The 15,639-nt window shown below is 44.0% G+C and overlaps 1 protein-coding gene across 4 annotated transcripts in view; it reads left to right on the top strand.

Moving 5' to 3' along the window:
• The window catches only part of exoc4 (exocyst complex component 4), a 98,238-nt gene that overhangs the window by 67,870 nt on the left and 14,729 nt on the right, over nt 1-15,639 (top strand). For all 4 annotated transcript variants that reach the window (XR_008573805.1, XM_054800173.1, XM_054800175.1 and 1 more), the window contains exons 12-16: nt 11-113; nt 182-298; nt 12,100-12,236; nt 12,436-12,591; nt 13,328-13,506. Coding sequence is in view for 3 of the 4 variants with exons in the window: in XM_054800173.1 (XP_054656148.1) it covers nt 11-113; nt 182-298; nt 12,100-12,236; nt 12,436-12,591; nt 13,328-13,506 (692 nt within the window). In the remaining variant the exon portion in view is untranslated. The remainder of the gene's footprint in view (nt 1-10; nt 114-181; nt 299-12,099; nt 12,237-12,435; nt 12,592-13,327; nt 13,507-15,639) is intronic.

The following is a 15,639-nucleotide window of genomic DNA, read 5'->3' as shown; positions in this document are numbered from 1 at the left end:
TCCTTCTCAGGTTCATCCATGAGATCGAGATGAACATGGGGGCGGGCCAGGTCAAGCAGTGCCAACTCCGCACCTTCCTGACATACTACATCAACGACCTTTTCCTCAACCAGGTCGGTGACGTGACACACAGACTCCTGTCTTCTTGACACACATGTCAATATCAAATCGTCCTTATCAGGTGCGAACGGAGATCAACAAGGAAATCGAGGCAGTGAGCAAGGCAGCCGACCCATTGAAGATCCTCGCCAGCGCCGATACCATGAAGCTTCTGGGTGTCCAGAGGCCGGTGCTCCAGGTGAGGAACCAGCATGTTAACAACACTGCAACACTACTAGCGCTGGGTGGCTTTATTCCAGTTCTGGCAATGGAAGAGGCTTGCGGCAGGTTGAGGATTACAGTGGCCAAGTGCGGATCCGAACAGTCAGTAATATCCGTCCATAGCCCAGCTGTCAGACATGTTGGCATGCGGATATCCGCCTGCTAACATTTTTGTCCAGTTGCCTTTTTCGCATGTGCATACACTTTAATTGTGTTTGTTTAGTCAAGAAAGACACTGTCAAATAGAGGTAGGAAAGTGTGTGTGTGTTGTCTTCCATGCAGCAAACATCAGTTCATTACAGCACTAGCGCGAGGCAGTGGGTGTTTGGAGTTCAGCAGGGTTTGTTTACGGCTCGGGCCCCTCCTTAACGAGAGGAGTGCAGCATCTTGCTAATTATGCTGCTGTGGCTAATGAGCCTTTCTGCTGATAGTGTGGAGCGCAATAAAGCACTCCTTTTGTTTGGGCTTTTTTGGTGGGTTTTAATTGGACTGAATAAAAGAGCTCGGCACAATTCTGCAGCGTGCTTTCACTTACTTTTTTTTTTCATTCTAGAGTCATTGTTTGCTTACCTGTGTGCGGCTAGTCTTCCATTATGAGAGCCTTTCCCGTGTTGTCCTTAGGGACGAACAAAATGCCGTGATTGGTGATTGGGGAAATTAATTTTTACATTTTGGCACAAGGAAATCTTTATTACACTGAGAAATGAAACTTTCTCTAGGCAATCAAACAGGAAATGTTCAGTAAAGAAAAAAAGCTTAATGTCGAAACAAAAAGGCGCCTGAGGCTCAGAGCTAAACCTTTCAAAAACATTGTAATGCACAAGTGAGGTAATAAAGTAACTTCTGCGTACTGATTCATGCTGAGAACAAACTTCCAACGTACCACAATGAGAGTGGGTGCCAATATATTGATGCACTAATGTTGCCAGGCTTGGGAACCTGACTCCATTCACGCTCTATCAGTCTGTTTTTTGGAGGGTTTTTTAATTTGACTAGATAAAAGTGTCTGGCACAATTCTGTGGCATGCTTCCACATGCTCTTTTATTTCTGAGTCATTGTGTGGTTGACTGTGTGCGACTTGTCTCCAGTCGTGTGCTAATTTTGCAGGGCACAGGAACCGCACTCCATTCTCTTTCTGCCAGTCTGTGTTGAAAGTACTCCTGAGCGTTACTGACAACAAACGTCATTGTTTTTCACTTTGATTTTCTTTTTATTTCTGCCGCAGCCTGTTTAGGCAGCAAAAGGAGTTTAACATTTAAGTTTGTTAAAAATTGCCACACGCGTCAAGGAATCAAGGATACAGCATAACTGTGTTGAATGATAACCAAACATTTCTAAACTGCTATCTTCATCCATTTTCGTTTCGTATTGATTTCTGCTGCAGCCCGTATAGGCAGCAAAGGAGCTAAACTTTTTTTTTGTTAGAGAAATTCACTGTCCCACACTTGCTTCAAGAAGTCACAACGATGGAACACCTAGTTTTACACGGCTATCTTCATCCAGTTTCGTTTAGTTTGGATTTCTGCTGCAGCCCGTTTAGGTAACAAACAAACTGTTTTTTGTTGGAGAAAATTACCGTCCCACACTTGGTTCAAGAAGTCAGAATGACGCAACACCTTGTTAAGTGACACGTAGTTCTACACTGCTATCTTCATCCAGCTTTGTTTAGTTTTGATTCCTGCCGCAGCCCGTTTAGGCAGCTTCATCCATAGTTTTACTGTATTATATTGTATAACCTACTGCTGTCCAACTCGGGGGAGTAGTTTTTGTTCACTTGGTTGTCTTTTCTTTGTAATAACATAGTCACTTTTTTATCTAGCAAGAATAAACTTAAGTCATTTTTTTTGCAAGAACTTAATGTCCTCACCCATCGCTTCTGTGACGGCAGCGCATGATTAAAGATTATGGCAACTGCGCTGTAAAACACTCGCAAGGGTTTCCAATCAGGTAGCAGATGTCTTTGTGTCTACTTTTTGTGTGTGTGCACGTATGTACAGTGTGAGCTCTCCATCAAGTGCGCCAGGTGTTATCATGGAGCGCCACATATGCACACACATGGCTGGCATGATAACCTGAGGGTGCTGATGGGGGAGAACTCAATATAGTTTCAGCACATTAAACACACTCTCACAGAGTCGGGCTGCAGACACATATGGGAAACCATAGGGGAGCACGTTTTATGGACGCATCTGCTCACTGCGGCCACTGAAGCATGCGCCGCTAATGTGAGCTGTAGCTCCAAGAGCAGGAAGGTGTTAGCATTTAGCATGTGGTCCTGTCCAGTGGGAAAGTTAGCGTTTATACACACCTGATCACAATTGCAAGAATTGCAAGAATTTACATTTTGCACAGTTGGATCTTAAAGAGGTTATAAGTACAGTATATCTTCAAAATGCAAAACGAAGAAATGGGAATGAGACACAAAAAAACTGGGTCAGCAATTTATTACAAACAAGTATTAAAGTGAAATAGGCTGTTCATCAGCTGATCCGTATTAAGGAAAGGATGACAGCCTTTAAAAGAGCCTGAGGGTTCTGGAACAAAATAGTCAAGTTGAAGACCCAAAAAATGTGACTGGAGGAAGCCGGAGGATCCGATTGGCTGTCCGTCAAGACACAGGACCATCCTCGGCCCAAATGAAGGTTTTTTCTGGTGCCGAGTGCAGTCCAATAACCATCACATGGCACCTGCACGAGGAGGCTTTTAAGAAGAAAAAATGTCTCAAAAGGCCTCGTGTCCTTCAAGGCCACAAAATTGCCCGTTTGCGATTTGCAGGAGCGCACCAAACATGGGACATTGAAAGATGGAAGAAACTGGCATGACAAGGAGATTCCACCTGAGATTTTTTTCCACACGGCACAGTGGAGGGGGCGCCATCATGATCCTTCACTGGAACAATGGAGCTTCAGGTTGTGCAGGGGCGTCAAACGCCAGCCGGCTATGTGGAGATGTTTCAGGGGGCATCCCTCATGTCTGAAGGCCCTCGTCTGTGTGGTCATGACTGGCTTTTTCAACAGGACAACGCTGCACTTCACAAAGGACTTCTTCCAGAGGAATAAGCTCACTCTCTTGGACCATCCTGCGTGTTCCCCTCATTTAAATCCAATGGAGAACATATGGGGATGGATGGGAAGGCAAGTTTGCAAAAATGGATATGAGTTCCAGACAGTGGATGCCCTCTGGGAAGCCATCTTCTTAGCGGTGTTGTCCACCACCATAAACCGCAAACACACTCATTAAATATTGTGTTGGTAATCAAAACTTACAAGGCTTGAAATATATTAGTAGTAAATAGCATCAAATTCATAAAAATAGAATAAAATACATGATTCAGTCATGAAATAAATAATAAATATGTTCAGTATAATTATTTATGGCTCCGTTTTGCAAAGGCTTTTTAATAAATCATGTTGAGTGGCTATTGGAACTCTGTGTCTGGTCTGTCTGAGCCAAAGTGACCCAGTGGGAATAACTGCACAGGAGTCAAGGTGAATGTAAACATCACTAAACGATAGCCGTGCAGCACCAGGTTAATAAGTAATATCGATATGGGGGATGATTTGACTATCACAAGCCTCCAGTGCTTTCAGACAGGGCCAGTGTGTATCGTGCATGTACGTATATCATACAGTAATAATACGATCACGTGCCTGACACGTCCTGGCTATATGTTTATATTTGTATAGACCACAAGCACCAGTAGATAAGGTTCACGTCCATAGAGGTGAACGTCCATTCACATGCTGCCGCTGATAAGCCAAAAGCACTCCCCCCCCCTCCTTTTATGTTTCTTCTATTTGAATCAGATGTTGGAGGAATCCAACACTCGTAACGACGAGATGCTATCTGTCCGGCTTTGCTCTCTTCGCCTCTGATTGATTCATTTAATTAGAGTTAGATGGAGGAAGAATGTAGGCGAGCGAGGAGTACGAGTACTCTGTTGGATGGCTCCTCAGAGTGGCTCCATTTATCATGTTGTAAGCCCCCCTCCCCCAAGCACCACCACCCATACCTCCTGTAAACCCCACAGGAACTATACTACTATCATATATTTGTACATGTATTGTGACTGTATCAACATTGTTTTTTTATTATTAAATGTAATGATAATCAAATCATAATAATTAAAAAATGATCATGATGATTGATTTTAGAATGACATGTGAATGCTGACAAGGTCATTTTTACATCCCAACATTTGAAATTCTGCCATTTTTTTCCCTGCTTGCACATTTCTGAGCTGCTTCAAACCATTCCGACATTAAAGCGTTCAACTCATTCAGGACATGTAGGCTGTCAGGACCTATCAGGACCTTTTCTAAAAAACTCACGCATTTCCCATAATTCAATGTTTTCCATGAAATGTTACCCATTGAAAATGAATGGACCATTTCAATGTCGCCCCCTATTGGTCGAAATTCATTTGACCTCCAATGTTGCATGTCACGCTCGATGGTTGCTGGTTCGGTGAATAGGTTTCAACACCTTTGTAGGATACTTCAGCATTCATTCTACATTCACACACCGTCTTCGTCTACTTTCACGTGAAATAATTAGGTTCATTTAATTTTTTTAAGATTCCATGCTATGATTGTCTGTCTTCAGTAACAAATCACACATTGTGCACATTTGGTCATTTTTAAACACCCTGTGATGTTTCCAAATAGGGTTCCTTGCCCGAGGACCTCCCACCTTTTTGGAACATATGTCCTAATCTTTACCCCTAAATGCCTTGAAATGACGTCGAAATGCAGAATCTCCAGAGCAGTACGTCACACAAATACAATAGAAAGCTCAAATTGTGGAATTTCATAACATTTTATGAAAAACGTTTGTATGCACAACCAACTGATCAGCCCACCAGTGATATCTCCCATTTGTTTCCAAGCAATGCCTACAAACTTGCTTTATTTTTCCATTCTCACCATTGAAGGTGTGATGGAGCACGCTTTGTATCACAGTCTGCCAACGTTCCGCTAATGATGTTGACCTTTTCCGTCGCATATTCACTTTTTACGCCAGAACCTCCACCTCCCGTAATGACACTGACCTTTATTGTTTGTGATGGTGTGTGTAGGCAATGCTTATTTGTGTGTGTGTGATTGCTGCCTGCTGATTGCCGACATACACAAATGGGGAGGGGTGTTGCGCGTGTGTGTGTTTTATGAAGCCCCCAGCGGGTGCAGCAATCACAACACAATACACCTGTTAGCTTCATCAGCCGTGCCCTGTGATTGGGACTCGAGTGTGAGTGGGAGGGTGAAAAGGATGATTTGTACACATACACACGTAAACGTGCTTCAATCTCAGCAACACAACAAGAACATGTGCTATTAATGAAAAGAGTGCAAATTGCTTCCATTTAATTTGAAAGCTTTTCTGCAGCATGTGATGCAAAGACGCTACCTTTCTACCCAGAATCCAGATGATTACGGTACAGCGGTGCCTTGGTTAGCTTCATTAGTCCGTTCCAGAAGGTCCGACTCTAACCAAAGCAAATTTTCCCATAGAAAATCATGTAAATCCAATTCATCCGTTCCAGGCACCCAAAAATTTGTACAAGAAACACGTTTTATAGACAGTAATTATAGTTTTACATGCAGAAAATGATGCAAAAATGACTACAGAAGACAAAGGAATGGACAAATGAACATTTAAGACCACTTTACCTAGTTTTGCCAAGGGGAGAGAGGAGATTTATTTTCATTTTTTTTTACTTTTTTAAAATTTTTTTTACTTTACTCACTCATGGGGCAGTAAAGGGCTTTTTAACATGCACAGTTTGACATTGAAAAGACAATGCCACAAACATGACACATGTCATGGAGAAATGAACATTTAACTCATTCAATACCAAAGACGTATTGATATGTTTTCATGAACCCCAAGGCCAGATCCCAAAGACGCAATTCTACGTCTTCTACGTTTTTTTGCGCAAGAGGTGTAAGCATGTGAACTAAAACAACACACTTGGCATGTCACTATCCCAGCCGAGGGGAAAGAAACGTATATCAGAAATGTATCCAAATAACTTTCAAAGAAAAAGTCAACTTGCCACCCTGAGCTATGAGTGCATCTGTACGGTCACTGTGGTACATGTTCTTGCATTCTTCAAAGATCCTGGCTTTCTTGGACACAAACCCATTGAACATTTCTTCCCCGAAAATCATGGCAAAGTCTCTGCATTACTGAGCTGTCTCTTTATCTGTTTTTATACCTTTAGAACGCAAAGAAAATGCAGAGGTGGGGTTCGCAAAAACATTTACTCACGTACTGTTCCTTCAAAAGTCAAGTCAAAGCAAAAAAGTTATGACTTTACTGATTACTCAGAATTACTCAAGTATTTTCTGAAAATATTTCGATCTAAAGTTATTGAGTCGTTTTGGATTGCATCGTTCTAAATGATAATATTGTCTTTGAATCGTATCGGCAACCAGGAATCGTGATACGAATGTAAAATGTAAATTGTTATTAAAACGAATCGTTACGCCCCTACTAAACAGTGCTTGTAAAGACTTGAAGATTTCTAGTTAATGACGTGGAACTTGTCTTGACTTGTCTTGTCATGACATGAGACGTAACTTGGACTTGCACATTTTTACTCGCGACTTGGGACTTGCAAAACATTGCCTGACACCCACCTGTGCTGTTGAGTGAAGTAAACAGCAGGGCAGGGGTGTTGTTAGTGCAGTCTGTGCACTGCTAGCATGAAAATAACATTCAAACAGCCTATTTAGTCTGCCTTGATAAGCACCGTGGCCTGTAACTTCAAGACTTTTATTCCCACTGAAGTCACTCTCCTCCTCTCCCCCAAGAGTGTATTTCTTTTCGTCAGTGCTTGAGGGGTAGCAGTGGGCGGCACCTGCCTTGGCCCGGTTATCTCCCAGCAAACACATGTGCACTCCAGGCAGATGTTCTTCCCCTCACCTACACAAAAAGCTGCACTTGGTCATAATGTGCACATTATTCAACTATAATGGTGCTCATCTATGTTTGCAGTGAAAACACAGTGACTTCCAAATGTCAAAAACTGCAGCCTTGGGGGAGGAGGTCTGTGTGCAGCAAGTACTCATCTTTTGCCTCTGGAAGTGGGTGTGCAGGAGAGAGGGGAGGGCTCCAAATGTCAGCCACAACGACAAACATGCCCTTTGGTTTAGCAGGATGGAAGGTTTGGGCTGATAAAGTACACTTTTTTTTTTTTATAGCGTCACTTCTGATGTTATAAATAGGGCTGTCAAAAATAGCGCGTTAACGGTGCGAACAAAATGTTTCATTAATCATGTTAACATTTTTAGCGTAATAATCGCACACATATCGTGACAAGACGCCTCTCTGTTATGACGCCAGACGGAAGCATCGTGTAGCGTCCCCACACGGTCACACAGAGTCTGACGCTCTTTTAGAACCTGAACACATCAACAGCAATTCCAACACCAACTCACAAACACGCCTCTAGTCATCCTCTGAGCAAACTTTGGACTCAGATTTGGAGATGTTCATACATACAAATATACACTGTATATATATATATATATATCATTGTGTCCTGTCAATTGTCTTTCTGTACATCAAATACACTAACAACGGGCATATTTCACACATGGTTGCAAATAGTGTTAATTGTGATTAACTCATCTGAAAACTGTGATTAATTTGATTGAAATTGTTAATCATTTGCCAGCCCTAGTTATAAGTCAAAATAATAATTTGATGTGCGGCTGTGATGCACTGGAAAAGCTTGGAAATTAATCTGAAAAGTGCTTGAATGTATCCTTGAACTTTCCTCAACTAAGATACATTCTTTTTTTTGACATTTGCTTAATGAGATGTGGCAATGAATGCATCGTGGCTTTCTACATGTTTTGCTCCCCATCCATTACAATAATGAACACATAAGCCAACAAAGAGATAATTAGTATAATGGCTTTTTTTTTTTAGTCAACTGCGAGGACTCAGATTGCACATCTTAACTCCTTGGATTGTTTTAATGCCAGAACGCCATATTTCATTTTGCATGTGTAAGTGTGTTTTGAGTGAGAATGGCAGGAAAGTGTAATAATATGGCAGCCCATCTGCAAGCAGCCAAGTGTGATATTGCTCCTCATCTTTCAATTAGAACACTTACGCAACGGCGCGTCGGAAGGCCCGCCCGACGAAAGAGACATTGTTTCCTTATGAACTCAATCTCGTCTGCCCGCCGGCGATGCGCCTCTCCGCACTTGTGAAGTGCAATGCGAGAGGTTATGCCGGTATTGTAGTTAGTTGGCATGTTTACATAATGATTGTAGCACTGCGCAAACATTGCATGAGGTGTACATTGGGAAATTTACGGTTTCAGTCCGCTTGCAGCAATGACCCACCAGATCCTCGGTATGGCACACACTTTATAGCAGTGGCCCGAAAGTTGTGGCCCCCAACTTGACAACTTGCTGACACAAGTTGCACTTTTCTCAATGGAGTCATCTTTAACCTTTTCAAAATACTTCCACACTTGGGACGATTTTTTGGTTTTAGTAGCCCTCGTGAGCGAAAAAGGCCGCTGATGTTGACGGTCTTTCCAGCGTTCAAAGGTAGCGCTCACCTCAGCTCCTGTGGATTGTGCCACTGAAGCGGGGGATTTTATTAACATGGGGTAAGTGTAGGTCTTCTGTTCAACACACGTTATTCAATTCTTTATGAACTCCAATTAGGCCGTTTTTCTATCAAAATAGGCTATTTATAACAAAAATAAAGACATTCTTGGTAAAAAAAAAAAAAATGTACGCAGCCGTGAGTGGCTCCTATACTGTATATTTGTAATGGTGCAATCTTGATTGGACAGCAAGATTGGTAGTCGAAGCAGACTCCTTCGAACGGTCAAATAGTCGACTATTCTCAGACACCCCTAATTGGTTTAGTTGTACTTTATTTTTTTTGGTACGTTTTAGGACCTTCTGGAATGAATTAATGACGCTAACCAAGGTTCCACTCTGCTTGTGGGATACTCGATGCGGCTCAGCCTCACCCTGACTCTACCTCTAGCGGCCCCGGTTGAGTTGAGTTTGAGTGCCCTGCTTTTATACCATTGAGAGGGGTGCGTTCCAGACCTCACAGTAATGTAATGCAATGTATAAAAGAAATATCAAACGAAAACACTGTACAGCACACAAAATGAATACTGACTCACCATTAATGCGAGCCTGGAGTTTGTTTTCCATGATAGGTTTGATGTGCTTGAGTGACATTTTGCTGCAGAGTCTTGTTTTGGTAGCGGTCAGCGCCCAAAATCCAGTCTTACACAAGTCATTGGATGGGAATGGCAGCAATGCATTCAATGCTGTCATGATTTAGGTTGATTTTTGCTGTCATGTCTCCACATTTATAGTCATAGCCTGGGATGTTTTTTCAGCAGCCCCAGTGGGGAATGTCGAATGTCACTCATTAGTGACATTATAGTGCACACCCCAAGACCGGAGTGGGAAATTAACCCCCGGCACCCCACAGTTGGGATTGTTTAGCCTCGCCATTCTAGATCACTTGTATTAATCCTAACACGCATATTGTGCCTATTTGTTGTCTCAATGTGGAACTTTGCTCTTGACAGGACGCCCACTGAGTTGTGTAGTCATGTGTTACAAACATGCGAGCCGTCAGGCGTGTGTCGCTAAGAGAGAGCGAGTCTTCCATGTGTGACTCTTCGTCTGACTTTGATGAATGATGTGTCAGGTCTCCCGCACTGGCCCCTTCCTGCCTCGCCTTCACCCACGAGAGGGACGAGCTGTGTGTGTGCGCCAGAAGGGGGAGATCATCTTGTGTCATGTGCATTATTTTGGCAGCCTTCTGGGGTCGGGGTGGTGTGGTGTCGAGCAGTTTGGGAGGGTCACAGTTTGGGTTAAAACACTGCGACCTTGAGGAGCACCCCATCGCCCTTTCATGAGGAGGGGTTGGCATCCATTCCGCACCACACACACAAACACACAAAAGCCCATTCTCTTTCTACACCAAAGTGCATCGTTTTAGCACATTAATGTGATTCCCACTTTGTGTGTGTGTTTTAACTCACTCCACTAAAGGAAACAACCACTTTTAGCAGCAGCTTGACGCATTCTAATCCCTTTTTCTCCCCACCGGGATGTCAGCTGTGCATCTCCGGGTGCTATTTCGCTCTTAATGACATGCCATCAAACAGCCACCATCCATTTGCAAAGTCGGGTATTCCTCTGTGGCGGCGGTGTTCTAAAAGAGTGAGCCGGGCTTGGTTTCCAGGCTTATTGCGGCAACACCCGAGTGCAATACGGGTGTTTTTCACTCCACAGCACAGTGTGTTGACCTTTAAGCATGAATCATTAAGAACGAGAGAGAGAAATGTGGACAGTGCACGTTCTCTCCGATGTAATGGTCAACTAACATAGAGTAGACCTTGGAAAAAAAAAAAAAACTTCCCCAATCGCTTCGCTGATTACTTTTTAATGATTTCTGGTGGCCAAGACAAATGGCTGTGTTAAATGAGCAGAGTTAGACAAGGGGGCCCAGCGTGAAGAGAAGCAGTAGATGGGCATTCTATTGTTTACTCTTGTCCATTCAGCAGCTTGGACCACCGTCAACGGTTGTTTTTTCTGGATCATTTCTCAATCATTTGCTCAGTTTTGCATAATGAACCCCTCATCTTGTTCCCGTGATATTGGAAATATGTACTTGTGATGCATTATTGCCACAGCCACTCACTCGGGAAGCCAGACAATCCTCATCTGGCGCCAACTAGTAAACCTTAACACACACTCACATGTTCAACATGCGACTGAAATTTGTCAGTAAGATTTATGCATTAATTACTAACAAAGGAACAGGGGAAAAAATAAATAACTACATTTTAATATTTGTTCAAAGAAAATAAGCAAAAAGCGAATCTATTGATGCTGAAATGACATCTTTGTTTTATTTTTGCAGTCCTTGCAGCCTCAGCAGTGCTAAAAGTGCCATGTTTTGTAGTTGTTATCGCCTCCCTTCCATCCCGCAGGCCATGTGTCCTTCTACCCCCTTCCCTGCTGCAGAGAGAGTAAGGGGCTATACACGCGGAAAAGTTTTCAGGTGAAAACGGCAAAGTATTTTATCATTTCAGCCTCTCACCCCCACGGAAACAGCGTTCTGGGTGCCCTGAAACGGTATTTATTGGAAACGGCATCCAGAGTGGGAAAATCTGAAAACGCCGGCTTATCGTTTTCCTGTGGACAGCCGAACCGTTGTTTTTCAGAAACAATGACGTCACCGACCCGTCGCCGTCACGTGACCAGAAGTGAGTTTTGATGACAAGCCAACATAATATCTGAATATTTCAACGGACATGACTCACCCCAGTCTACATTCTCCTGATATTTTGTTGTCTTATCTTCCAAAATGGCTCGTAGAAGTAATTCCACTCCGTCGTAAGTCTAGATGAGCCTTGGAAACCGGAAGACGACGGACTTATGTGCATGCGCTTTCTTCTTCTTAGTTTGATGTGTCACGTGGTTTCGTCTGCGTGTCTGTTGACAGCGCCACACGTAGGTGTGATCCGTTCCCATCTGGATGCAACTATTTACTAATCCGGCACAGTGTGGATGCCCATTTTTTTTCAACCCGCCAAAAAAATAAAAATGTACCCGCCTTTGGCCACAGCCGAAGCCTTAGTGCGTGCAGTGCTCGGGCCCGCCATGGATCATTACGCCTCCCAGTGGAGCGCCTGCTCTCTTTGTGTAAATGAACTGAGGCAAGCAGGTAACACAGCCCATTTCTTCTTCTTCTTCTTCTTCTGTCTCCAGAGCACTGTGGTGGTGGAGAAGTCCATCCAGGATTTGATGAATCTTATGCAGGACCTGAGCGCCTACTCCAACCAGTTCCTGGAAATGGTTTGCGACAAGCTGAAAGAGTACAAGGAGATTTGCAACACAGCCTACAGGTAAAGTAGGACAAATGGCCGCTAAATGCCCAGAATATACCCTCACCCTGAGTATACCCATGGTTATGATGGTCTAGGCTAAATTTAGGCTAGGCCAGTTTATACACCCAAGTAGAAAATGGAAATTATTCTTGGGTATATTCTGGGAAGAGGTCCAGCTCCTACTCCAGATTCACTGGCTGAATAACTGTGTCCTCAGGGGAATAGTCCAGTGTGAGGAGAAACTGACCATCAGTGCTTCCTGGTCCAAAGATGAGGACATCAGTCGCCTGCTTCAGTCCCTCCCAAACTGGGCAAACATGGCCCAACCCAGACAGACTCGCCAAAAAAGAGAGGATGAAGAAGACTTTACCCGGTATACAGTAATCCCTTCTTTATTGTGGCCTATTGGTTCCAGACCCTGAGAAGTGAATTTACGGCATGTAGGATGCAGTATTAATAAATGGAAAACCTGTATCTGACTTTCTAAATATGGGTTGTAACATTATTAGAGCCCCGTAGACATGAAATAACGCCACAATAGTCACTTCTACACTCCTGTTATTCTTTTTTTACATCACATTGCACAGGCTACGGGATCGCTGCAAGGACATAACAGACGCCTAGCAGGCTAGCGAGCTAACTAGTTAGCCTCTCCAATTTACTTATTCCCTACTTAAAGTGTTCCAAGCGGAATGGGGAAGAAAGAAAAAAGAAGCCCAAAACGTACCACTTCCACACGGAATGAGAGGAGAACCTATTTTCCACTCGATCTCAGCCATGGCATGTCGGCTCAGCTCTGCTGTCTCAGTAGCCAGTCTCCACGCCGTGTGAAAGATAACGTAATCTAACGTCATGTCTCTAACATTAGTGATGCCTAAGTGACCACAATACTTGATAACTGGTCTTGCAATATGTTTGGACTAATGATAGGCCACAGTTAACCACAAAACAGTGATGATTTATTAATTCATTTTTGAAAAAACGCAATGTAGTGAGGGAGCGATATTCGAACCGTGACATAGCGAGCGGCAACCGTACGCATATTGCATCCACACAATTGTTTCATCGATGTGTGTTGTAATGTCATTCTCTTATCTCCCATCATGTAGGGCTGCGTTCGCCAAGGAGTCGGAGGTGCTGACGGGCAACCTCGGAGACAAGCTCATCCCCCAGAACGAGATCCTGCGTGACGTCAGCGACCTCAAGGCCCTGGCCAACCTCCACGAGAGCATGGAGTGGCTCGCCAGCCGCCTCAAGACTTTCTTTGCCAGCCTGCATCATGGCTCTGGTGAGTATGATCTTCATCTCTTTTGCGATTCATTGATTCTATTGCAGTCGTTATTAGGGGAGCGATAAGTGCTGCCCAGAGGGGTGGTGGTAGGCAAATGTCACCTTTGAGAGATGGTGATATTTTTTTTCACTCCTGTGGAATCTGTGCAGCACAGACGTGAGATTTGTCAGTGAAAGTCACCTGCCGCCGTGAAAAGAGCCTCAGGCCGCTGCCGCCTGTTGCCGGCTGATAGCACAGACTTGACTTTCTTTTTTTTTACGTTAGCGCACTCACAGCTGCTGTAAGCTCCTGTGGCGCCTTGAACAGTCTCCCAATTCTTGTTTGTGAACTCCACACGCTGGGAGCCGCCGTTTGGAATGTGCCTCTGCGACAGGATTTGCTGATGTGAACAAGCAAGCCTCGTCTTTGTTGCTATCGATTACAGATGAGCTGCTTCATTTCATGACGGATATGTGGTGCTTTCACATCCATCCATTTTCTATGCCGCTTCTCCTCACTGGGGTCACATGCTGGAGCCTATCCCATCGGACTTGGGTGAGAGGCCGGGTACACCCTGGACTGGTCGCCAGCCAATCGCAGGGCACGTTCAGACAAACAACCATTCACTCTCACATTTGGAATGTGGGAGGAAACCGGGGTACCCGGAGAAAACCCAGGCACACACAGGGAGAACATGCAAACTCCACACACTTTTAATGTTTTAATTCCTACCACAGCCCATTTAGGCAGCAGCGTGGTGGAGGTAGTGGGGGGTGTTGATTTATGAAGTTCTCTCATCCTCGACCGCAGCTTGTGCCGCAACACCTCTTACCTGCGCTTCATTAAGTTTTGGTTTAAGTGTATTATCACACACACACTCATTACCTTCTTCACTGGAGTTGTCAAAGAGCTCTTTCTCGCTCTACGCACGCACACACACACACACACACACACACACACACACACACACATTCTCTCATTATCCTCTCTCTGGAGCTAATCTGAACCCTTAAAACCATTTTCATTTTCACCAGCTCCGTCATCACTTTTGCATCACCATTCTCGCATCAAAATCAGGCACCTGTGTGTGTGTGTGTGTGTGTGTGTGTGTGTGTGTGTGTGTGTGTGTGTGTGTGTGTATCTTTTTAAAGTGTTCCCATCCTACTCCAAGATAAGAATTCAGGACAAGACAAAGTAATTGTCATTAATTCTTGTGTGTGTGTGCGTGTGTGCACGTGCGGAGGCGAAGGGCACTTACTTATCATGCTGGGACAGCCTGTGCATTGTTCATTATTTAGTGTTTGCCGAGCTGATGAAGGAGCACATGTGTGTTGACGGCGGTGTGTGCTTGTGCGTGCGTGTGTGTGACGGGACGAGGCTACCGCGGGGGGGGGGGAAGGACTCCACCTTATCTCATCCCGCCCGCCCTCACGTCCATGCTTCTCCAAATTGGATTTTATATTACAGAAGCAGTCAGGTATGAACAACTCATTTTCCTCTCCCTCTTTTTTTTCCCTAAACACCTTTTCCTCCTTCAGTCTCTGTCGTTTAGCTCTCAACCTGAGAGCATTTCTTGTTTTGTTTTAGTCAAACATGCTGCAGAATCCTAACACGCTGTGTTTGCGTGACTTTGGCTGTCAATGACGACTCGCCGAGAAGGTGGATTGTTCTTATCACCCATCTTGTCAGAGCGCTGCACATCTAATCCAGTTTGACAATACAGTATTTACCCAACAATCTCAGCAAACCAAATGCATTCTTATTATTCTGAAATTATTATGCACACTCATTTATTTGTGGCGTCCCACAGCAAACAGATTTGCTGCTACCTGTTCGCCCATCTTATACCAGGTGCGGCATTTGGAGGGATCACCGTTGCCAATTTAGCGTGTAATCAGACCCACTTAGACCTGCTTTTTCAAAAAAAGGGGCTATTGACAAATCTAATGAAAAAACTTCTGGAGAGTCTGCCATGAAAGCACGTATCTCTCGCTGCTCGTTGCTTGTTCACTTCCCCTTCTGAAAGCACTCAACAACTGTGGTCTGTAAAAAAAATTTGTTTAGAATGTATGATTGATAGACCAAAGGAACATCACTGGACTATTCCAGATGATTTTGGGCGAGAGGCGGGGTACCGCAGGGCACATATAG

Source organism: Dunckerocampus dactyliophorus, chromosome 15, assembly GCF_027744805.1.
Source record: "Dunckerocampus dactyliophorus isolate RoL2022-P2 chromosome 15, RoL_Ddac_1.1, whole genome shotgun sequence".
NCBI lineage: Eukaryota > Metazoa > Chordata > Actinopteri > Syngnathiformes > Syngnathidae > Dunckerocampus > Dunckerocampus dactyliophorus.
This window is presented reverse-complemented; position numbering and strand designations above follow the sequence as displayed.